The following is a 23,779-nucleotide window of genomic DNA, read 5'->3' on the forward strand; positions in this document are numbered from 1 at the left end:
CGGGCGCTCCGACGTTCCAGGCCCTCTTCGGTTCTTATAGTGTGAATGATAGTCTGGACCTATCAAATGCATGAAGAAAGGGATGGTAAAGATACAATACACCATTTACTCGAGGCTTGGCATCGATGGAAGCAGATCTGATGGGAAGATCGTTGACCAAAACAAATGCCTCATCCGTGCGAGTCCTTTTACCCATTGGTGGGGACAGTCAATCCCATCGGACTCTTCGATGTCTCCAGTCGGGTACAAGAGGTATGTATCGACACCGGCCATCCTCATCATCTTACTTACGCCTAGTCAATTTTGAAGCTACCGACACTATACTCAGCACCCAAGATGGATATGGGTTCAGAAAGCATGTCGGGTCCTGCGGCATGTAAAAGTAGGTCCAAGCTTTCCTTTCTACACGTCCAACTGTATGTCATCCTCATGGGGTTCTCAGTGATCATAAGTCAATGGGAAGTGATGAACTAATGATCAGTCTCAATGCTTCTAAACTGGTATTCGGTCGATGCATGCTTCCTCTCATCTTCATGGCACATTAGTTCGAGATCCGAATTCGCAGGCTCGTTGGTCGGCATCTTCTTTCTGTGTATGGCTATTGAAGGTGTTAGAAGATTGGGAAGAGAGTATGATCGAAAGCTCATTCTATCCACGAAAGTAAGTCGAATCCTTCTATCTGATATCGGAAGGATTGTTGATACTGATGGTCTAGCTTCAAGGCTCGTTGAAAGGCGGAGAGAAACAGGTGGTGACTTGCGAGAGCGTCGTATCGTCCGGGTAGGTTTTTCACACTTCTTCGATCACTGATTCCCATTTCGTTCAAGCCAGAGAAGACCTATATTGGGTGATGGTGTGGAATAGTGGGGATACCGCGGAAGCCAACCAATCCGAAAGTGTACCAAAGATTAAGCTGATGAAACAGTAGATTCACCCCTTCATGGTTTCAACAACTTATCCGTGGACTCTGCTATGGCTCCCAGTTCACTGCGGCCTTCATGGTGTAAGTCAATTACATTCTCTTCCTATTGACCCCTGAGTGGATTGAAGAAGGGATCTATGTGATTGCTTCGTAAGAAGACCTGGAGCCGTAATGGGAAGACAAGGCTAACCGCTAGGATGCTTCTTGGCATGTACTTTAATGCTGCCGTTTTGATCATCATCTTTATTGGCCAAACGGTAGGTTTTATCGTCTTCGGGAGGGATACTTGCGCTGGGGCGGAGCTAGTAGAGCATACATCAGGCAGTTGTTGCTGACAGGAGGTTGATGTGTTGCAATCAGGAGGAAGGGCATGTGTCTAGGGTCAGTCATGAAGATGAGAAGTGACAAGTACTGTACGGGATTTGTCAATTCGTACTCGTAATGATAGACCATGCTTGAGGTTGGTTGGTACGCATCACATGACTGTCCACCATGGTTCTTTTCCCTGTCCCCATTGTCCGAAAGGATGTCACTCACCTGTACCATGTACCATCTTGCTAAGTTGCCTCCTCTTCAGTTCCTCTGCCTTACATCATCCACTACTCTACTGGACACATTTCCCCGTATTGATTGAGTCCAGGTCTCAAGCCCCCGGGCACTTCTAGAATATGTATCTTCTCGACAAGAAATAGCATCGAGACGGGTCCAGAATTCTGTACTAGGTGTCGAGCGAGCCTCACTTACCCATGCAGATCGTGAGCATTCAGCTTATCGGATTGTATTGGGGAACGCTTGTATCCCAGGAATACTTTGTAAGTGAGTAAGGAATCATGAGAGAAGTTTGAAAGGTGCATCCCTCACCCCGAATTGGCAGGTCAGAAATCAAATCAGTAAAGTTCACGTTCAGCTCCATGCATTCCGGCATACTTTGTTCCAAACTTTGTTCATGACAGATGCTATGTTATGATGCGACGAGACGCGGCAGTTGATGCCTGTGCAAAAGAATCCAATGAGGGTATCGTTATAGCGAGTAATCACAATCTCGGGGAATATGAAATGGCAGAGAGCAGATGATGGGGTGAGGGATCCGGGATGTCGAGGATAAAGAGTTGATGACGGTACTGGGGGCAGGTACGCGAAGCTAGTTCTCTAAGGCAGTTGAGGCCAGAGCGAGGATCGCTTAGTATCTCTGTCACAGGTCAGCTTACTTCGACACATGAAGAAATCTACCACGGCATGGGGTACTTGAGGAAGAGCAGATGATTGGGAATGTCCGAATCAACAATGACGTACGTAGTGGTCCGACTTGTAAGGTCCACCGACGGGAATGCCAAGGTAGTCGGATTGTTCTTTGGTCAAGGTCGTGAGCTTGACATTGAGGTTACCCAGATGGGCACGAGCGACTTCCTCATCGAGCGTCTTGGGTAGGATGCTGTCGATCAGTATATAATATGCAAAAGAGCGGTCGGCTTAACTCACTGCACACCAAGAGGGTATGATTTGCTGTCGGTCCATAGGGCGATTTGAGCCAAGACCTGGTTAGTGAAAGAACACGACATGACTGGTAGATGTCATCACACATCCTTCGAAGTAAGGTCAGACTCACCGAAAGAAGGGTGTCCCGTTCCACAACCTAAGTTGACGAGACGACCCTCGGCGAGGAGAATAAGATGTCTACCACTGGCCATAGTGAACCTGTCGACCTGGGGTTTAATGTTGACACATTTAACAGCGTTCTTCTTGAGCCATGCGACGTCAATCTCGACATCAAAATGACCAATGCTGATTGTCAGCACGTTCCCCTGGGCGATTTGCATAAGCACCAAGGTAGAAGGTGACTCACTTGCACACGATAGCATCCTCAGGCATCACCTCAAAGTGCTTGCCAACGATGATGTCCCGGTTTCCAGTGGTCGTAACGAAGATGTTCGCTTGAGGAGCGGCCTCGTCCATGGTCACTACCTGGTAGCCGGCCATAGCAGCCTGGAGAGCGTTGATAGGGTCAATCTCGGTGACCAAGACACGGGATCCGTACGAGCGGAGCGATTCGGCACACTGCGCTCATAAGCCAATGCTCCTCGCACGGCAACTGAGCCAGGTGACTCACTCCTTTGCCCACATCACCGTAGCCGGCGACAACGGCCACTTTGCCAGCCAGCATGACGTCGGTGGCGCGCTTGATACCATCGACAAGCGACTCTCGGCAGCCGTACTAGAAATGAGCTCGAGCACCACACGAGTAAAATATCACCAACCAAGTTGTCGAATTTGCTCTTGGTGACGGAGTCATTCACGTTAATGGCGGGTACCTTGAGTTTACCTTCACGGAACATCTTGTACAAGTGGTGAACGCCGGTCGTGGTTTCCTCGCTGATACCTTTGATGGCGGGTAGGTATTGAGGGTACTTTTCGTGAACGAGAGCAGTGAGATCACCGCCGTCGTCAAGGATCATGTTCAGAGGTTCGCCGTTGGGGAAGGCGGCCAATTGTTGTTCGATACACCAGATGTACTCCTCCTCAGTCTCACCTTTCCAAGCGAAGACGGGAACACCAGTTGCGGCAATGGCAGCGGCGGCATGGTCTTGGGTGGAGAAAATGTTGCATGAGGACCAGGTAACCTGGGCGCCAAGGGCGACAAGAGTTTCGATGAGCACAGCGGTTTGAATGGTCCTTATTTGTCAGCCACCAGCAAAAAAAAAATCATCTCGTTATTATTAGGATGATTGCCAGTCCCAACACCATGAGGGGCGTCCTTACAGAGGGGTTGGCCGGGGTTTGGAAGGACTGATAGTGATTTGGAACACATACATGTGAAGACAACCAGCGATCCGTGCGCCCGAAAGAGGCTTGGTGACCGAATGTTTCTCTTTCAAAGCCATAAGACCAGGCATTTCATGTTCGGCAAGTTCGATTTCTTTCCTGCCGAACGCGGCGAGGGAGATGTCAGCGACTTTGTATGTGGACTAAACGTCAGCGAGACCCCATTGTACTTCCCTGCACCAGAACGTATGATATGACAAGGGGCTATGGTGACACGCATGATTTTGGTCAACGAGCAGAGTCGGTAGCCACTGTTCTCTCTATCATAGATGGAACGTGAAGGCATGGGAGAGAAGGTCGCGGCAACTCATGAGCCCAGCGGAGACAGCTAACAGAAAAGAAACGTGTGAATCTCGGATGACTCTCCATCTGATCATGGGAAGGCTGCCCTTGTAAAGGAAGAATGAGGGTGATGCGGGAAGATCACAGGTTGTGTCCAAGAGATATAGACTTACCATTATGCTTGACTGATTATGACCTTTGAGGAGTAGGAAAACCGAGGTAGTAGGGATGAGGAATGTGAGGGTAGTGAGTGAGTGGGTGAGTGGGTGAGGGACCATGGCGCGACTTTTTTATATCGCCGGCCGGAAACGGCGGAGTGGCGGAATGTGGCACACGGTGCCTCACATCTGCCACAAATGACGTTGACTCACTTTCCCCACACTCTTAAGCACTCACCCGGCCTACTGCTATGAACATACACCATGGACGAGCAAGCTGATATAGCCTTGCTCGTGAGTCTTCTTATGGCTACATATCACATCTCAAATCTGTTCCAATACTGACGGGTCAGGAACAGCACCTACAGAAGACAAATCTCCTCAGTCAACGCATGACAGGTGAGTGAAGCTGTCTTTTTCATCTTGTTTTGGAGTATCACCTTGCAAGCTGGCTCACAAACATCAGCTATACTAGCTCAGCTCGATGCTCGCCTTTCCAGACTGGACAAGACCATTACCCCTCTGGGTCTTCAGCCGTTGACCATCAAAGCAAATAGTGAGTCTGGCATTTCACACTTCCCTTCCATCCTATCTCGGAAGATAATTTTCTGCTCGGTCTTCGCAAGTTGAAGGGAGGGAGAAGACGATCAGTTATCCCCATTGGATCATATGCTAAAATATAGATATAGACGCTCTTCTCTCTCTTCTGACCCCTAAACCTCCTCTGTCCATCCAAACAGCAGCTCCTACCAGACCCACCACCGCTTCATCAACTACTTCTCGCTCGGTACCTCAGCAGCCTCCGAGAGGCTACACGCTCGAACCACCGCCTCTTACACCTGTTATACCCTCCCCAGGCATTCCCACTGGTACTCCAGCGGATGAGACAGCCATAGTCACTCGTGGTCCTGACATTGTGTCCCTGAATGAGTACTTCTCTGCTCTTGATTCCGTGCGGGGAGATTTGGAAAGGATGTGGAAAGGTCTAAGAGAGGGCAAAGGAGGTACAAGAGAGGCAGGCGTGAAAGACATGGTGAGTCTCCCTGTATAGTGTCCTTGTAACACTATCTCGGGACTATGAAATGGATTACTTCCGTCCATGGCGGACTGTGCAAGATGGAGCTGACAGGTCAGAGTAAGCTGGTACAGGTAGGGTTCGAGGGATTGAGCCAGTTGTTACTCAAGATTGCTAGGGAGGGTACAGCGAGGACTTTTGACCCTGCCGCTCTCTTGACATCAGGTGTGTCATTCATCTGCAACATTCCTCGTCTCTGGCTCTCAGTCTTCCGAATTTGGCCATGTGACGCAACTGAGAAATAGGTCCACCGACTCCTCCCAACTTCTTTCCTCCCCTGAACACCGTCTCTCCTATCACTAAATATCTCCAAGCGGCCATCTCACCCATCCCTACTAGAACGCGGGAGATTGCTCTAGGGGTGATGGAGAACACAGTCAGATCTTTTGCAGAAATCAGAGTGGATTGGATACGACGTTCTCTGTCTGCTATGCTTGCCAAAGTTGAGGAAGTTGATGGAGATGGCATATGGGAAGTGGGTAAGGAGAAAGTAGGGGCCTTGGTCAAGCTCTGGGAAGTCCTGCTGCCTGTCATGGAGGTGAGTCCTTACCATCTCTTTGGAACTTGTCTCTTTCCTGTGAGGCGACATAGCCCAGTCTCCTTGCCCAACGATGGCAACCGCTGACTTCTCAGGCCGAAACTCTGGTCATAACAGCTCTTTTTCCCGCATCTCCTCCACCACTACTATTCCCCACTACCTTCCTTCCGGTCGTCTCGCTTATCTCGTCTACTCTCACCCCAAATATCAATATCATCAAACGCTCGCTCTCCTCCCACACCTTTTTTGCTCTCGAACTGTTCAGAGCACTTGGTTCCTTACAGCCTCGCTGGGAATCTACGGTGCACAAATGTCTTTCTATGCTCCCTCCGGCCCCTCCTTCAGACGTCAGAGAACTCCACACTCCCCTCAGCTCGCCCATCTCTGGTCTTCGAGGACTGATCATGCGTTCGTTCCCCGAACGTCTCGTCGATATCAAGATCTCTCCGGTCGGCGGACCTCCAGAATCGACAATCAGCGATGTGACGTATACGACTCTAACTTATCTAGAGATGTTACCGTCTTATCATGAAGTGGTAGAGGGATTGTTGGGCCAGAGTCACGCAGAGAGGAGCTGGTTGATGGGGAGTAAGGAGATACCCAGTACCGCAAGGAGTGCAGCGGACGAAGGGGGATTACTGAACTTGTTCGTAGGTAGGTTCCGATCCGTTTTACGTCAAAAGTATACCACAAGTATCATCGTCTTTTACATTTCAAATATCTGCGCACTGTACGTCACAAGGTTGTGGCCACAGCTGTCGGCGTCGGAAGTACGATGTGATGCTAATCATCAGCTGATGTGCTGGGAACTTTGTTACAACATTTGGAGACTCGAGCAGGCCCGATGCGTAAACCCATAGGCTCTACTTTCCTCTTGAACAACCGTAAGGATTGTTCAGATTTTCGCACACTGCCCTGACAATCAGTCTCACATATTAGAAACACCACATCAAGTTTCAAGTCTGATGTCATCGGGCCTAATGCCGAAGGTATGCTCAACAAAGCTTTCAGAGATGCAAAATTGTAAGTCACTCTCAGAACTTCTCACAACAATTCCATGTGCCCGCCTCCCAATCATCTACGCAAATGGATCATGTCAACCACGTATGTCGGTAGGGCAAACATTGACAAGCAACCTGACGGTCAGGCAATACATGGCCGAGTGGACCAATCTTGCTTCCTTACTCACTTCCCCGCCAACTTCCACTCCGCGTTTCGGCATGTCCGTACCTGGCGTATCAGGCTCAGAACGGAACACCCTGAAAGAATCCGCCACCCTGTTCTTCGACCGACTCTCAGAGTTGGAGCAGGTGTGCACTCAGTATCCACTTTCAAGGCAAGATCCAGATCTACGAGATAGATTGGCGAGCGATGTGGATGAGGTTGTGGCGACGGCATACAGGACCTTTGTGACGAGATGTCAGGGAAAACAGTTGGACAAGTGTGAGTAATTTTGGAACCACCACCCTCCCTCTCCCTAACCATGTCTTCAGTTGCACACGGATTACCTTCATGCGTGTGAGGTGACAGTGGAGCTGACACACAGACTTGCGGGCTACACCGGAGGAGGTGTCCCGCCGTATATATGCGGTGTTTCGATGATGGTCATTGCTTCCAAGGCATCAATGAGAAGTACGAGACCGCTGGTTCTCATGGGTGACTCTCATGAGAGAGACGTCCTCAACACGGCTACTAATCAACTGCTGTAATGACTATACCACTATCACGACTACCACCACTCCTCAGTTAGACAGGCTGATTCTCCTGCATTCGTCCCATTTGCTACTCGGATTGACTAATGGGTCAGTCTCAAACAGATCGATCGTCCAATCCACTAGCGGCTCTGCGACCCGGCAGAGACCGACGTCAGGTGGGCGTTTGAGGCGTGGAGGCCAAGCCATGACAGTCATTGCGACTTCGACACTCTTCAGATACTTGTCGGAGGGTAAGAAATGAAGTCCGACCAACCACTTCGAGCCCGGTCCTAATTCCGCTGCGTACGCAAGCAGCTTTTCACTCTGAGATGTTTCCGCACACAAGCGAGGACTAGTTTCTGTGAGTGACGGGCCGATGCGCATCTGAGCCTCCATCCCCAATGAGGCCATCGCTCTCGCGTCGATAGGTGACGACAGAAGGGCGCCATCGAGTGCGAGAGTAAATCCTTCACTTAGTGGGTGATCGTCACACGTGTCTGGAGTGGTGGACTGACCCCAGGCAGTCATCATACGACCACTATCGATATCTGCCATCTGCTCCCAGCTTTCAGTCACAACAACAGGTTTGCCCTGGACGGTAATCCCCGAAACCATGGCTTCGAAGTCAGAATCCTCACTTTCATCACTTACCACGGCATCCACGAGATCGTTTCCAGTCATACCGTTAGAAGAGAAAGAATGATGAGGTGAAGTGTGAGAAAAAAACATTTAAGTTGACTTTCTTTTCTCTTGCTTCTATATTAGAGGCTGGTCTTTCGACGACGTCATGCCAACCCGGTCAACCCGGTCTCGTGAACGCTCTATGTGAACGGACAGCTCCAACTATGCTTGAGTCAAGACTCACTCGGCCACTTACCAATACATGATGTCACCAAACAGACCCCGCGAGCGTGGGAGAATGACATACAGTAACCTTAGATGATATTCGAGTGTGGATCTTGTCAATCACATTTTCCACATGACGCAAATTGGTGGATGAACATCTTAAACACGACGTCATCGCCGATCATACTCCACCTGAACGTGAAATGTCTTAGTCACACTCCGCTTGACGTCGCCATCACTCTGCCCGTTCGATCACCAATTCACAGGTAAATTTTCGTCGTCATGATGATGACGGGGAGAATGGAGGGATGAAAAGGCAATATCGTGAGAACCTGGGGAAACGTCTGGTGAGTTCGACCAAATCCCTTCCCCGAGGGGGCTTCTCTTATGACGTCCCCATAAGATCGTATATATCATCCCCACGCCTTCGAGCAAGCGACTGATGTATCTGAAAAATAGCTACCATCAACCTGATGAATGTAGCGGGGTCGGAAGACACAGTCGTGCATATGCGGAATCGTGGCTGACATCACTAAACTCAACTTCCTTCCCATCATGTGCGTACATCATCTTCAACGTCTAGATTTGTGTAGTTCCCCACCCAAGGAACGCCTGGCGACCATCGACCGACCGATTGACCCATTCTCCCTTCCGAAATTCGACTTCCATGATCCTTTCCATCTCCTTCGACCACACTGGCGGGTTGTAACCACAATCTGGGAAACTGTCTAGCGATTGTGAAAGCTCCACTGGACTTCTCCGTAGTTGTGAGACCTCCCAAGCGTCGGCTCTGTAGCTTACGTCAAACAGTCTCGTCTCATTGTCCGCAGCATTCATCTCGTTAGCGGCGGACTGCTTGAGTTCAATGACTACTGTCCATGCCCATGGCCTCTGAGCACTTGGTCTGTATCGAAAGCCTTGATGGAAATTAAGCCTGACGTAGTCCCCGACCAAGGAGTACACCTGCTTCAACTCCTCTGAATTGTCATGGTGAGGATAAGTAGCAGCTGTTAGGGACACAACCGGAGACATGCACCTCCGGAGCTGCACGGACCTGATCGTTCCCGGCCAGAGATGTACCACTCCGGAGCGGAACACTCCCTTTAGCCATTCCCATTCAGAGAAACATCAATAACAGATCCTCCACGCCATACAAGACAGTGTTGGTAGCTCCAAAGGGCAGATGCTCTATTAAGACAAGTCTAAGAGGTAACCACTACAGTGCTGTTCGACATCACATGCTGTATTTGGCAAGAAGGTCAGCCAATATCTTGAACCAGGGGGGATTCCAATGGTGATGTATCATAGGTGATTGTTGCAGTGTTTGTAGATTTCAAGTTGTGGGGCCAGACCACCATGACTTCAAGAGTCCAGGAGATGTGTAACGGTACTGGAAACACGATGACTAGGTCGCAGGTTGGGTCGAACTCGATGGAAGTCTCGTGGAAATCTATGTGTCTCTGGTGCTATGTGATGGATCGTGTCTCCTCTGCAATTGATGTAGCCAAATAATGATATTGAAGAATCAGCAAAGTTGGTACTTTGCTGATTGTATTATATACTGTCTACGGATATCCTCGTCCTTGTCCTCTTCCTGCTGCAAGCGTCTACGTACGTACATACTCGGACAGGTGAAAAACCGCTTTGAGCAAACCCAGTGGGGAAATCTCGAAAGGGGAAAACCCGTCCCTACCTACTGCAGCACTGCCTCCAACTCCCGCTTTCCTCTGTCCTAATCCGTCAAACTCGATAGAGTCCTCTCGATTCGTTGTTACCCCGTAAGAAGATGGTACCACAGGATATCTGTACTGTGATTCATGTATGTGGAGAGCTTGGGGATGATAAGAGCGAAAATGCTCTGGCCGTGTCTGGACCCCTCTGGAGCTGCATGGTTCTCTGGCCAGGTCCAAGAGGGGGGTTTTGAACCATGCAGCTCCGGAGGTGCACGTCTCCGGCCGTGTCCTCAACAGCAGCTAACCGAAAGCAAGACCCATCGAGAGCCACCCAAAATCCAGTCAAAAATGACTCCCAGGGGTCCAAGGTGAGGGTCGAGTCCAAATGAGAATCGTAAAGGGGTGGCGTGTTTATTGCTTGCCACACGATCGAGCTTTTCTCAAGGGGTTGACAAGATGAAGTCACGGACAAGGGCGGTGGATCCGATGAAGGATTAACCGTCCTGGAATGCTCCGCCGTAGAGCCAAGAGACAATCCATGCAGCAGATCTACCACGTCGGTTGAGTCCATCCTGTTTCGTCTTGTCTGTTCAACGAAAGAAGGTGAAATAGTGAGTGGAAATAGACATTGATGTAGCTTATTATAGATGTGATTCCAACAGAAAGAAGGCCCAAATTCAGAGATCATGTAGAAACGTATTTTTTGTGGCGTGGGAAAGAGAGGGAAAGCTTAGATTGGCAATACAATGAGAAGGCCATGGTTTTATACTCAATTACTACGCTCAAAGTGAAATCGAATCAGAGCTTCACGATGGAAGTCCAGGAGAAATGGAAGGAAGACTGAGGAGGGGGAAAGGGGAGGGGAGGGGAGAAATGAGAAGAGGGAAATTAGGTGGGTTCAAAAGAAAGTGATTTAGATTAGCGCTCATGTCTGAGATATACATTTTCGACAATCGAAGCTTCATGTCCATACCTCTCAAGTGTGTGGACATGGTCTTCTACGATTTAAGATATTGGTAAATCTACGTATGGATGTCATGGGAATTTTCATACGTCGGCCTCCGATCTCAACGGAACGGGTTGTCCGACTTTCGGAGCAACGGCGTTTGTTCCGTCCGGCCGTGAGGGAACATAAGATGGGAGGGGATTATGTGTTCCGCGTAGATTTGACTTTTTGGGGTAAATAATGGAGGAGGTAACGGAGAAAGAAGTGAAGAGTGAGTCGAAGGCGATGAGTGAGTGGCTGATTCTTCCTATCTTCACCATACCGTTAACCTCGTAACTCCTCGTCTCGGACGATTCTCTGGCCGCTTCATTCGATCAAATTTCACTCTTGACACACGAGTTCCGGAGGTTACTTGGTGATGGTGACGGTGAACGGTGAATAGACTCTGGCTAATGACAACAGAGCTATTGGGCCAGATTGTGTGAACTTTTAAATCACAAAACAATAAACCCGCGACTCATCTGGTGTCTTATGATATACAGATTGTCATTGCGGTCCAATACCAAGCGCTGAAATGCCGCAATGTATGCAAAACGTAAGATGTGTAGAATCAGCTTTCGATATTCTCTATTAACTGGCTCCTTCCTAACGTTATTCATCGTCTAGTTCCCCGATAAACTGGTCACCTACATACTGTACATAGTCCATCTAAAGGTGTACGGTCATTCTCCTTCAGATAAATCAGTTGGATAATGTGCTGATAATTGCTTTTCGAAGTCGGCCGGGACACTGAATATCAAACTCCCACATCCATAAGGAACATGGACCTGTCCTTGGCGCTGGACATGATAAATATCTCCTGTCTCAGTTTTGGCATAGACTGACATATCCGATGACAAAGTCCCTTCACCAGTCTCATCCACAAACTGTATTTGCACTCCCCATTGACTGATTCTTACACTTTGGAGTGTTTCAACTGATTTTCCTGTTCTAATAAGCAGTTCGTCCAAAACAACTTGATAGGTTAATTGCTCAAGCTCGTCCAGTCTGTCCGATGGTAAACCCTTAGAGACAGCTGCCCTCCTCAACAGGACAAAACGAGAACTTAAGTCCTTCATCACTCCCTGTGCTGCGGTAGTGTAAGCTAGTTGGCTTTCTGGCACATGCTGAGGATTAAAGACCAGACTTGATTCATTTGTCGTATGAGGAAATGAGTCTCTGTTGTTGATCCTCGGGTGAGACAGGGTGTCAACCCGTGTACCGAAATGAGAGGTAAGCATGGCTCCAATAATCAAATATGTCAAGATGGACTTGTGGTTTGAGCTGCAAGTTGAAGTCTGAAGAGGGTCAATGAGTCTAATATAGTTTCCAAGACCATCTTCACCAGTTCTCATGCTTATCTTACCATACCTTCTTACATATCATAGGAGGTGATAAGGAAGGAAGGCCCGTGCGTGTTCCCTCGATTTGGGCTTACGTACCTTTCATTCATCCGATCCGACCGGTTCTCACGCTTCGAGGATTCGTAGGCCTAGAACTATCTACATGGTTCTTCCCCGGTGGAACGCCCGAGACGCGCGAGGGAATCCCTCAGGTATACGTGGTGTGGGTACAGATGGAAGACCCGTGGACAAGAAGAAGCCAAACAGGGGTACGCAACCATATTCATTGATTTCCTCTGATGATACTCACCCCATCTATACAACAACTTGGAGCTCCTACATTTGGGGATATTGACTTCTAGTGAATCGTGTTTGTATATGCCGATTTTTTGGTTATCTTGAGTGCTCCCCAGAGATTGTTGCCGGAGAATCATAGTCAATAAGTATCTCACCCGATGAAGCATATGTCGAATCGGCAAATCACTGAACTCGTGCGGCTTACATTGAGGTGTCATGGAATACAATACCATATGTCCTTGGTGGAAACTCTTTGAACGCCCTATGGACATTTAGACAATAGCAGCCTGCAAGTCTCTCCGTTTGGTGCGGAGATGAGTGATTGAAATTGAGTCTCCTATTTTTGCAACCTCATGTGGGGCATAATATCAGGTATCTGTGCCCCAACATCCTCTTTGGCAGAAGGTCAGGACTAGAATGACACTTTTTCCGTATGAAAAGACTAGAGTTGTAAGACCCATGCCGGATGAGGAGCACATTGCTCCGATTTAGAAAGTCAAATGAATAGAAAAAAGATGCATGACATCTCAACAAGCAGGGGCTTAACTTCAAATCATTGCTAAGGAGGCAAGGGGACCAATAGAACTTTCTAGAAGAAGAAAAGTGCTAGAATGTAGTGGGAGACACTAGAAAAGGGTGGAAGAAACAACATGGAACCATCATGGACTACTTATTGGCCTGTGGATCAGATTTTTTTTCCTTCCTTAAGGGCTGTAATTGACGTGTAAACCTTCTATAAAGTCTTCCAGGCCACCAGGATGCTAGATAGTGTCATTTACATAGGAAAACAACTATCATATCTCCAAAATGCCATGTCATTTTAGTCCTTCAACGTTGATGTAGGGTCAGGTGTCATTTTAGTCTTTGCACACAAGAAGAGTGTCATTCTGGTCCCGTAACTCTCTCTGAAAGGCTCACTATACGACATCTGCCCGGCAGCTTCGAGCTAACTTATAAGACATACACAGTTCCTGACATCTCACACCGTCCTCACTTTCCTCTCAATCACGATCTTGCCGCTATATGAGATTCCGGCTATAGTTTCTGATTGTCCTCAGTCAGGATATCCGATAACAGTGAAAGAGTTGTCATCAGTGTCTTCTTCTTTGACTTCTACCCAGCCCCGTGAGTCTAAGCTGTCCTCATAGTCTGAGTGTATGGTTTCCCTTTTGGTCGTAGTGGTCTTAACATGTGCCATGTCCTCATCAACCTCAAGCTTGTCTTTGTTCTCTGCAAGCTTGTCTCTCTCGGCCAGTATTTTTTGAGCCTGCGCTTCACATTCTTCCTCCGGCTTCCATTGCTGAAATATGTCTTGTGAGCCATCCCAGCCTGTCCATAGCGTTATGACAATTCCATAATCAAGCCACACCGGCGTGGCAAGAGAATTGCCCTTCTCAACTATCAAGCCAATAGTCCTGAAGGACTTCAACTCTGATAGATGTGCACCCTTCTTTTCTCTCATGGCAGCCGTGACTATTGCCTTCAGGCTGTCATGCCAATAGCAGACGTGCTGAATGTCAAGACCAGCAGAGATGTCCTTTTCATGCATTGTATGTCCAATCTTGCTCAGTTTGTCAACCCCTTTGGGAAGATAATTTGTGATAGCTGTCAATTCTACTTTCACATAAAGGTGTTCCTCTTTGGTAAACTCCTGAAATGAATATCCTGGACATGCAGATTCAATCCAGGTGGGCGATCCATTGATGCTTTTGACCAGCTGCTCAACTTCAGTATCAAAGTGGGCACTTCTGGAAACTCCAGAAGCAAATTGCAAGACTTTGGCATCAGTGGGCCGAAGAGGATTGCAGCTCAAGGACTCCAACGCAAACTGTTGTAGTTTCATTGCATAAGTTTGGTCTTTTTTGAGATCTAACTCTGATGGGAGGTTGGGATGATGTAGTGAGAAGGATACCTCAAGAGCGGCACCACATTCCCTGATCTTAGCTGGTTCTGTTTGAGTGATTTCTGCTCTTAGGCTCCAGTGGGAATGGAGGTGATAAGCATATCTTGTCTTCTCAAAATCTTTTCCCTGGTCAGCGGGACTGTCCCATACAATGTTCAGTGATGGATAAGCAGTGGACCCCTGTATTCTTTTCGACAAAATGGACCATTCAAAGTTTTTGATGACAGCTGATGACATATCTTGCATTACCAGAGGCCGACCATTCCAAGACATAATAATAACTCACGTTTGATGATGTCTGATGGTTGGAAAGAGCTAAGAGTATGGTGAGCTTCACACTCTCTGGGCTTGATATATGTGAGACTAAGTCAGTTTTATAAGCTAAATGAACAAAGGTGACGTGTGAACAAGTTTAAAGCAGACGTCTTCAAGCCCGGACGCCGCGAGGCCGGAGGACTTTCACAGGGGGTCTGAGACCACGAAGGCGACTATTCCGAGACCATGATGACTCTTAAACAACTTTCCGCACGGACGTGGAACGTTCTTTGTGCACGTTTCGGTGCCTGTCTGGACGTCCACTCGGGGCACTACCTGTCACGGGCGTCGAACAACTATTTCTTAATAGACCGACGGTCGACGAACCTCGGCTAACTTCACGCTCTGAGTCGATGTCTCACCCAACCAGGAGGGCGCAGACGTCGAAAGGAGTGTAACTACGGCGTACTTCGGCGTAGTTACTCTAACTGAGGTTTTGTTCTACTGATGGCGATGTATCTCGATTGTATATAGCTATCTCTATGTCTTTCACTACTGACAACAATCAAGGATCGCTGAAGAACTTCAGCGATCTTCTCAGCTAATATTATCTACTCCTCCTAGACGTTCATCCAACCCTCTCGCGCTTTGACGTACTTCAACGCACTTCGTCCAACTTCCCCGAGCCCTCGGCCATCCTCTTCCTCCTTTGACTAACTCCGCCTAACATCGCCGCACTTCTGCTCCCATTGTCCCTACTTAGCCTAACTCCGTCTAACTTCGCCGTACTTCTGCTCCCATTGTCCCTACTTAGACTAACTCCGCCTAACATCGCCGCACTTCTGCTCCCATTGTCCCTACTTAGCCTAACTCCGTCTAACTTCGCCGTACTTCTGCTCCCATTGTCCCTACTTAGCCTAACTCCGTCTAACTTCGCCGTACTTCTGCTCCCATTGTTCCTACTTAGCCTAACTCCGTCTAACTTCGCCGTACTTGGTGTCAGAAGTCCTGAGTTACGTGTAGAGTAAAGAGGTTAAGGCGTGATGGGGTTTTGATGGCCAAAAGGAGGGTCATTGTTGGTGGAGTAATCGAGGTGTCGCGACGTAGTTCGTGACACTACCCTAGTCTCGTCGGGGCACTACCTGCCACAAACCCTGAGCTCAAGTTCATAGGCCCGGCGTTACTGAAACGCCGAACACGCGACGGACATGAACTCGCCACTGATCGGGGTTTCAGTAACGCCGAACTCCACCAACGACGCGACATGTCTGCTCGCTACCTACCAACCTGTCCTCACCACCACTAATCTCTTTATTGTCATTTTATTAGTAAACTCACGCTCTTTTTCACACACACAGTCTCTACCCGTCTCAAGGATCATTTTGATACTCTTCTCACTCTTTTACGACTATTTTTCACCCACTTCTGGCCCTTCGCTTCTTCAACTGCGCCCTCCCTGACTACCACCCATCAAATTGCTATAACTTCTGACCGAGCAATCGTGGTATTCTCTCGTCTTCTCGAAGCTGTTCTACTGCTCTCTGCGAGTCCGTGAGTACTTGTTTCATCATCAGAAGTGAAAATCTGACTTCAATAGGCCATCTCGCCATCATCATCCTCGCCACCGAACCCCTCTCGGTGAAAAACTTTTTTTACTCTTCAACCACACATCTTCAGCCTTTCTCGATAACTCGACACTGTTCTCCTGTTCGTCCTGAGCTGTGAGTACTTGTTTTATCATCAGAAGTGAAGTGAAATGCTGACCTCAATAGGCCTCCTCAACCTCAAAATCCTGGCCACCGAACTCCTCGAAAAATCTTTTTTCCTGCGATAACACATATGCAGCGACACTGATCCCTGGTTCTTCCTGAGCTGTGAGTAGTTGTTTTACTATCAGAAGTGAAATGCTGACTTCAATAGGCCTACTTAACATCATCATCCTCGCCCCCGAACTCTTCGAAAAATCTTTTTTCCTGCGATAACAAACTCTTCGAAAAATCTTTTTTCCTGCGATAACACATCTTCAGCCTTTATCGATAACTCGACGCTGTTCTCCTGGCCTCTGCGAGTCTGTGAGTACTCTTTTCATTGAGAAATGTAAAAATCTGATTTTCATAGGTTCTCGTCATCATCATCATTTTTGCCACCGACATCCCGGCCCAAAAGTTTTTTTACTCTTCAACAACACCACCCCCGGGGTTCTAATTTGTCGACATGTATTCTGCTGGTCTTGGGCTACGAGTGAGTACCATTTTTACTGCATGAAGTGGTCATTCTGACGAGTTAGATGTCATCACCGATTCTTATACAATCGTCGCCACCGTCATCACCAATTCTGGATCGTTTTTCTCGGTCCCCTTCTATTAAACTCAGTCCTCGACACTCTCGGTCTCCTTCTATCGTACCAGAGACTCAGCAACATCGTCCTAATGACCACAATGATGATGACGACCTTGAAAACTTGCTTGAAAACCTCGGTCTTATCCCTCGCGAAGAACCAGGATTTGATCCTTTGGCTCATCACATCCACCCTCCCTTCGATCTCGAACCTCAACCTACCATGGCAGCTGCTCGACTTCATACTCAAGACGTCGCTATCACGCATACTGTCTGCATTGTCACCAAACGCAGTGTGGAGCAGAAGGGAAAACTGGAGCTTCAATGTGCTCATGGGGGGGATGGTCGTTCACATCGAACTGACGACTATGAGGATGTTAGAAAGCGACCTCGAACCACCAAGCAAGGCAACTGCCCCTTCTCTATCATCTGGCGAAGAGAGACAAAGAAAATAGCTCAAGCTCAAGATCGTCAGCCCCTCTGGATCCCTCACATCATTGAAAACCGTCATAACCATGAACCTATCCCCCTTTTTCATTATTCGTTTATTCGTCACTCTAGTCGATCTCCTGAGGTTCTTCAGTTCATAAAACACCTTCTGGAGAGCGAACACACCCTTCGTGGTATTGTCTCTGCGGTTCAGCATCGTTTCGGTGAAAAAGTCGCCCTCACACGTCAAGATGTCCAAAATATTCGATATCGTCATGAGAAACTTCTTCGACAAGGCCTCACTGCCACTGAAGCAGCCATTCGACGTCTAACTGATAATGGGGATCTCTTTAAAGTGTTCACCAACACGAATAAAGAGCTCTGTGGCCTCGTCTTTACCACTCCATCAGCCAGAGCCATGACTCATTCGTACCCAACCGTTCTTTTTATGGATTGCACCTACCGAACCAATCGATATCGTCTTCCAATGCTTCACATTGCTGGATGTACTGCTACGAATCAAACCTACACCTCTGCAATCGCCTTCTTAAGCCGAGAAGTGACTGAATGGTACTCCCTGGCCATTGAAGCCTATCTCCAACTCATTGGTCCTATCAACAATGACATCAAAGTTATCGTATGTGATCGTGAAATCGCTTTACACAACGCTCTGTCTATCCACCTCCCTCATGCTCATCTGAATTACTGTCGATGGCACCTCCGAGAAAACATCAAGGTGAACTGTCGTAAAAATTTTCAGTCCCTTTATAAAAACGGTTGGGTGGAGAAGTTATCTGTTTTTGGTAATCATTTCATGGTGGATATCTGTAAAGCAAAGTCTGAAGAGTCATTGGAGAAAGCTCTGTCATCAATGCAGACTCGGTGGGGACATGAGAAGTTGGATGGTGCGAGGGCTTATGTGAGACAATTGGTGGATGAACACAAGACACACTTCGTCTCTGCTTTTATCGATAAACATACTCATCTTGGTCAAACAGCAAACTCTCGACTCGAAGGAACCCACCGAGCGTTCAAGAGTCGACTTAAAAATGCGTATAGCGACCTGTACGGCTTGCTACGCATTGCTCATGACTTCTTCGACGATCAATGTAAAGAGATAATACACCAAATGGCTCTTGATCGACTTCTTCAGAACCCCGATCTTGTCAGCATCTTTCTCCTGGTGAAAAATCGAGTCTCAAAGTGGTCAGTATTCCTCATGGAGAAGCAATATAAAAGAGCAATATCTGGCCAGGTCGAAAATGATGACGAAAGCCACCTGTATTCGACATCGATGGGCCTCCCTTCTGCCCTGCAGATAAAAGAAGTACTTGAAAGAGATGGTACCATTGCTCTTGCTCCTCTCCATCGTCATTGGCGTCTCCTTAACCCCATGTCCTGGCCAGACACGATCAAACAGGCCACTGCGAAAGTCAGTGGAGATGTTAGTGGAGTTCATCAGCTACTAGGACCTGAGTGGGAGGTGGATAATGATACCAACAGGATTCGTGACCCCCACCTTCGAAGAAACCGGTTGGTATTAGCCAAGAAGAACCTCAAGAACCTCACCACCACTCAGATCGACTTAACGAATGACGATAATGACGACCTGTTACCTGCTGATAACCCCTACTTTTCACCTCCTTCTCCTACTCTTCCTCCTTCTCCTAAAAGGGGTGTAAAATCGAACCCTTCTCAACTGTCTAATGATGTCTCTCATACCGGTCGATTACACACTCAGTCAGAGAAATTCCTAGGTACCAAGAAGAAGGCAAATCGTCCCTGTCCCTTCTGTGGTTCAAGAGGACATGGAGCTAAGAAGTGTAAGACAGGTAGTGAGATACAGGAGAGGGATAATGATCGTTATATTCGCGAAATGGCTGCTTGGAGGGCTGGAGAAACGACCTGGACAGAGGGATCAGTAATGGGGACTAATGCTGCTCTTGAGAAGAAGATCTCGAGTCTTCAGGAGATGGTTTCCGGCCTGGCTAAGAGTATTGAGGACAGAGATAAAAGGGAGAAGGAAAATCAGCCTGTAGTAGTGAGGACAGAGGACAGGATGGTGAGGACAGGAGAAATGATCACTAGGACAGGTTATTCGGTGGGTTTCTCATATGATAATCACATTTCTCCTTCCCTCCTTCTCCCCCTCTCTGTCCTGCAGTCATTCCTGGCTATATTGCTCTGTCTCTCTCTATAATGGCCTCACGATCTCGAAAATTTTCACTCTTCTCTTAGTCTCTTACTTCTAAAAGTTTCCTGCAAGCTGATTGGTCCAGGAGACACCAGGAAATGGCCAATATCAACCGAATGTGAGTCTCTAATACTGCATTTTCGGCTGTATCCGATGGGGGGTCTCTAATGAACAGGTACCCCCATTTTTCGACATTTATCCTCCTGAGGAGAGGTACCTACCACCCCCCCCTCTTCCACCTACTCTCCCTCCTCTTCCCTCTCAATATTGGCCTCCCTATCCATCCCAGGGGTCTTCTAGACATCCCTATGGCTCATATTATCCTCCTGGACATTGATAGATAGGAGAATGCATGGACAATGACCGGAAATGACATGGTATAGCTAATACTGACATTGGCGATGAAAGAGAAGAGTGAGCAATCAGAGCTCGCGGGATTTCAGTAACGCCGGGCCTATGAACTTGAGCTCAGGGTTTGTGGCAGGTAGTGCCCCGACGAGACTAGGGTAGTGCCCCGAGTGGACGTCGCCTGTCTGTCGCTCTCGACAACCGCCATCATGATGAAGTCCTTTCCCATCAATCATTCATCATTCATCATCAATAGCATCACTCCTCCAATCTAAAATGTTTCATCCCCCCGAACTACTCCTCGGTGAGTGCTCTAAGACTCACCAGAAGTGTGTGAAAGGAGAGACGTTGGAAGGCTTGGGAGAGTCGATGACGCATCATTCACCCCTTCACCCTCCGAACAGCCCTCAATCTTGACAGAGCAACACGTTCTCACGACTACAGTCTGAGTATGCTACCCTCAGCAATCTCTTCCCACAAGCTACTCGTTAGCCGAAATCGCCCGTTAGGTCATTATCTCTATAAGACGCCCTGATGGTTGCGACGGCTGCGTATTTGACGGGATAATGCCCGGGTGAGAGACCACGAGAGATTATGCTCGGAGGAACTGTGCGTAACGCAACTCATATCCGTCCCCATGCATGGATCCTCCATCCTCTAAACCACTACATGAAGTCCATCAAAGTCGCCATGACTGACCGAAACACAATAATCCTACCTCCTATACGCCAGTTTCCTCTTCGATCCTAACAACAAGAGAAAGGGATAAGAGATCACGGCTCAAACCTTGCGGCGAGCGGGTGATCATCTCTTCCCCTATACTCCACAAACGTCAAAAATCTCCGAGTAACCCAGCTCAAGCGGCAAGTCGAAGCGCCCCTGTCCATCCCGTGACCCCGACATCCCTCTTGTCTACACCTCCACTTTCTTCCGGTGTGTCCATCTCCATCTCTGACTGCGCCTCGATCTGAGCTAACAACATCCTCATGCCCTCGTCCCATCCTTCCTCCGTCACCTCCCAAGGAATGTTTAACATTATCTCCCCATCCATCTCCTGCCAGGCCACTCCTTCCCCTTGTATCGGATTCGAGAACGACAACAAGCCACTTTCTGATGTGAAGCTCTGAGTTGGGCCAATCCCACTATAATCCTCGCTGCCACGTCCAACCTCGCTCTGCCCACTTCGGTTCCCAGATCCAACACCATCTTGCGTGACGTAGTCGACATGATCCTCGCCCGCTGCGGGGCCCTCCGGAGCCCAGTAAAGGGAGGGAGGGTCGCCACCTCTGCTGGGTGGCGAGCGAGGGTGTCGATTTCGGTCGAAGTAGAGGATGGTGTGGTTTCGGTGACGTTCGAATTTGAGAATGTGATTGCGGTCAGGGAAGGCGATGTCTTTTCAAGGGGTGATAAAGCTGGAGAAAGAGTCGTTTGAAGCCCAGAAGGATGCGTAGGTGTAACTTCCATCGCGGCACCAGTATCAGGTATAATCGGTTCGAGGAATGCAGTGATGTCGAAAGCATCCACGGGGACCAAAGGGGATGCGGGTATCTCAGCTGAGATTGCCGAAGTGGGCGTAGGGAGTTGGATGAGGCCGGTAAGTGATTTGACTAGCTCTTCTAATTTCGATACCCTCTCTCGCCACAACGCATTCTCCTCCCGCATCGCTTTGAACAATGTACTCTCTTCAAGTCCAGACGCCTGAGTAGGTTGAGCAGAAGATGAAGTCACAGGAATAACGGGTTTGACGTCCACATCCATGTCTTTTGGGGCAGGAGCGATGTCGGACAGAGTGATACCGCTTGTGAGCGAAACAACGCTTCTCGCTGGTGATGCGGGGACGACTGGGGAGAGAGATGAGGAAGTTGAAATGGGTGATTGGGGAAGGGAAGGGGAATCGCCACGTAATCGTTGGTTTTCTTGTTCAAGATATTTGACCCGGTCTTCGAGGTATGTGACGTGGGCTTTGCGTTGATTGCGGGATCGTTGAGCGGATTGACGATTTCGGATGATCTGGATGATCAGCGATGGCATCGTCATGATAAGCGAGCTTCATCGACCGAGAGGCGAGGTGGAGCCGCTGTCAAGGTCGGTCTGTGGCGGTGCAGCTAGGGGGGGGGGAGGGGAAGTAACTCACTCTCGCTTCCTTCCTTGCTATCCTCTCCCTCATCACCTGATCCATATCTCCACTTTCTCCCACCATCAACTCTGGCTCCGGACTCTCACTTCCCGTGGATACGGCTCGTGAGTAAGGATGGGCTCTTTTACCAGGCCGTCCATTCGCACTGGGGCTCGCCACCGGTGACATGATGGTATGTTCTCTTATGAAGTCGTTCTTCAAGTATAGCGCCTCCCCGTCGAGTGGGATCTGTGAGACTAGTAGACGAGCCGAAAGAATGAAAACAAATGAAAACAAATGAAAGAAAAAGGGAGAAAGTACGAAAGGGTGAACAAAGGGATGAAGAGGAGGAGGAGGGGGAACAGGTTCCACGTCGACGACTCATCGGTGTTTCGGCATTATGAGTGGCTCTCAGGGTGGCTTAACAAATCCGGAAACCATGCAGCCAGGCACCGATCGACCCTTTCGGGGATCTACGTCACCCAAAACTTCTGACTACGCTATACATTCCGGAGCTGCGCATAGAGGCTTGATTATGGTGGCTCTTCACTTCATCTACAATTTGCTATGTTCTGTCACACCTCGACCTCTAAGTCACCCAAGTGTTCAACCTCAACCATACATCGTCTCCCACAAAGCGGGAACAACAACAATAGGCCATCAAGATTGCTTCGGGAATAGATTGGGCGCAGCTCCTTTGGGGGTTGGGCGCAGCCAGCCCGATGAGCCCAACGACGATCCTACGCAGATCAACTAAGTCATTATCATTTCATCCAACTGGCCCCTTCTGTTTCACCAGCGGCAAGTATCCTTGACGACCACTCCCGACCTTCACGAGAGCTGCGAGACACCGCTCGCTCGCCGGGCTTGTCACCGTTTTCTTTTCAGTAACGCAACCGCCAAATATTCGACCAAGGATTTTGCAAGAAAGAAGCCAGGAAAAAATCTTGTGATTGCCAATCCATTCTCATCAGTACGTTTGTCTCGCAGGGAGACATCTTGAAGCCCTGGCGACTTCGTGGGAAAGACGGCTGGTTCCATTCTCAAGACGCTTTACGACAGAAAGGAACAACGCCGGATGCTCAAAGTCGTCCTAGCTACGGAGTGAGAACTAAGGACGTGTGTGACTTTTTTAACTTGTTGCTCCGAGTTCACAATTAGTCCTTTGTTGTCCGTCTCCGACTTTAATCATTCCATTTCCCCTTGTTGCGGATCTCTTTGTCTTATCGGTCTCAACAAGATATATGAACTCTCACTCATTCGTACCCTCGGCAAGTTGACTACCTGTTTATTCCCCACTAAGCTTTCCTCGGCTGTCTTTTGAAACTCACCTATAGCGCACGGTAGTGGACTCCCCAACCGTGTAAGAAAACCTCAAATCGACGAGCATGAAGTCAGCAACACTACGACTCTTCGAGCCACCGACGTACGATCAAGGTCGGGAGCGAATAGCAGAGGAACAACCACCCCAATCCAGAAATAGCCAAGAAGATCTAGGTGTCGTAAGAAGCGATATTCCGTTACTACCTCCTGAACATCCCAAAGAGATGGGGCGGGCTGGGTT

General features: G+C 48.6%; 8 protein-coding genes across 8 annotated transcripts; 3 read left to right on the forward strand and 5 right to left on the reverse strand.

Moving 5' to 3' along the window:
• Nucleotides 1–480: 480 nt before the first annotated feature.
• Nucleotides 481–1,257, forward strand: TREMEDRAFT_31891 (uncharacterized protein; the record flags this gene model as incomplete). The annotated part of the gene is given in 4 exon segments (XM_007005246.1): nt 481–696; nt 716–774; nt 926–1,003; nt 1,119–1,257. Coding segments are annotated over 4 exon segments (492 nt in total), but the record flags the coding sequence as incomplete, so codon positions are not given.
• A 563-nt stretch (nt 1,258–1,820) lies between these two features.
• TREMEDRAFT_57221 (uncharacterized protein) lies at nt 1,821–4,261 on the reverse strand. Its single transcript, XM_007005329.1, has 9 exons — nt 4,198–4,261; nt 3,731–3,885; nt 3,178–3,592; nt 3,030–3,134; nt 2,766–2,977; nt 2,529–2,704; nt 2,402–2,483; nt 2,216–2,354; nt 1,821–2,111 (listed from the first exon to the last, which is right to left on the reverse strand). Exons 1-9 carry the CDS (start codon nt 4,198–4,200, stop codon nt 2,103–2,105), a joined length of 1,296 nt encoding a protein of 431 aa, XP_007005391.1. The 5' UTR covers nt 4,201–4,261; the 3' UTR covers nt 1,821–2,102.
• Nucleotides 4,262–4,446: 185 nt separating this feature from the next.
• On the forward strand, nt 4,447–7,397 carry TREMEDRAFT_63258 (uncharacterized protein; the record flags this gene model as incomplete). The annotated part of the gene is made up of 11 exons (XM_007005426.1): nt 4,447–4,476; nt 4,536–4,581; nt 4,649–4,738; nt 4,866–5,215; nt 5,317–5,422; nt 5,503–5,795; nt 5,891–6,449; nt 6,590–6,679; nt 6,722–6,818; nt 6,943–7,238; nt 7,342–7,397. 11 exons carry the CDS (start codon nt 4,447–4,449, stop codon nt 7,395–7,397), a joined length of 2,013 nt encoding a protein of 670 aa, XP_007005488.1.
• Nucleotides 7,398–7,537: 140 nt separating this feature from the next.
• TREMEDRAFT_63259 (uncharacterized protein) lies at nt 7,538–8,170 on the reverse strand (the record flags this gene model as incomplete). Its single annotated transcript, XM_007005427.1, has 1 exon — nt 7,538–8,170. The coding sequence occupies one exon, from the start codon at nt 8,168–8,170 to the stop codon at nt 7,538–7,540; it is 633 nt and encodes a 210-aa protein (XP_007005489.1).
• Nucleotides 8,171–10,152: 1,982 nt separating this feature from the next.
• Nucleotides 10,153–11,195, forward strand: TREMEDRAFT_63260 (uncharacterized protein; the record flags this gene model as incomplete). Its single annotated transcript, XM_007005428.1, has 4 exons — nt 10,153–10,376; nt 10,656–10,696; nt 10,763–10,900; nt 10,945–11,195. The coding sequence occupies 4 exons, from the start codon at nt 10,153–10,155 to the stop codon at nt 11,193–11,195; spliced, it is 654 nt and encodes a 217-aa protein (XP_007005490.1).
• Nucleotides 11,196–11,676: 481 nt separating this feature from the next.
• TREMEDRAFT_63261 (uncharacterized protein) lies at nt 11,677–12,905 on the reverse strand (the record flags this gene model as incomplete). The annotated part of the gene is made up of 2 exons (XM_007005429.1): nt 11,677–12,110; nt 12,647–12,905. The coding sequence occupies 2 exons, from the start codon at nt 12,903–12,905 to the stop codon at nt 11,677–11,679; spliced, it is 693 nt and encodes a 230-aa protein (XP_007005491.1).
• A 782-nt stretch (nt 12,906–13,687) lies between these two features.
• TREMEDRAFT_63262 (uncharacterized protein) lies at nt 13,688–14,809 on the reverse strand (the record flags this gene model as incomplete). The annotated part of the gene is made up of 1 exon (XM_007005430.1): nt 13,688–14,809. One exon carries the CDS (start codon nt 14,807–14,809, stop codon nt 13,688–13,690), a length of 1,122 nt encoding a protein of 373 aa, XP_007005492.1.
• Nucleotides 14,810–20,696: 5,887 nt separating this feature from the next.
• On the reverse strand, nt 20,697–22,554 carry TREMEDRAFT_57223 (uncharacterized protein). Its single transcript, XM_007005330.1, has 2 exons — nt 22,234–22,554; nt 20,697–22,109 (listed from the first exon to the last, which is right to left on the reverse strand). The coding sequence occupies exons 1-2, from the start codon at nt 22,402–22,404 to the stop codon at nt 21,135–21,137; spliced, it is 1,146 nt and encodes a 381-aa protein (XP_007005392.1). The 5' UTR covers nt 22,405–22,554; the 3' UTR covers nt 20,697–21,134.
• Nucleotides 22,555–23,779: the final 1,225 nt, after the last annotated feature.

The sequence above is a fragment of the Tremella mesenterica genome, assembly GCF_000271645.1.
Source record: "Tremella mesenterica DSM 1558 unplaced genomic scaffold TREMEscaffold_7, whole genome shotgun sequence".
NCBI lineage: Eukaryota > Fungi > Basidiomycota > Tremellomycetes > Tremellales > Tremellaceae > Tremella > Tremella mesenterica.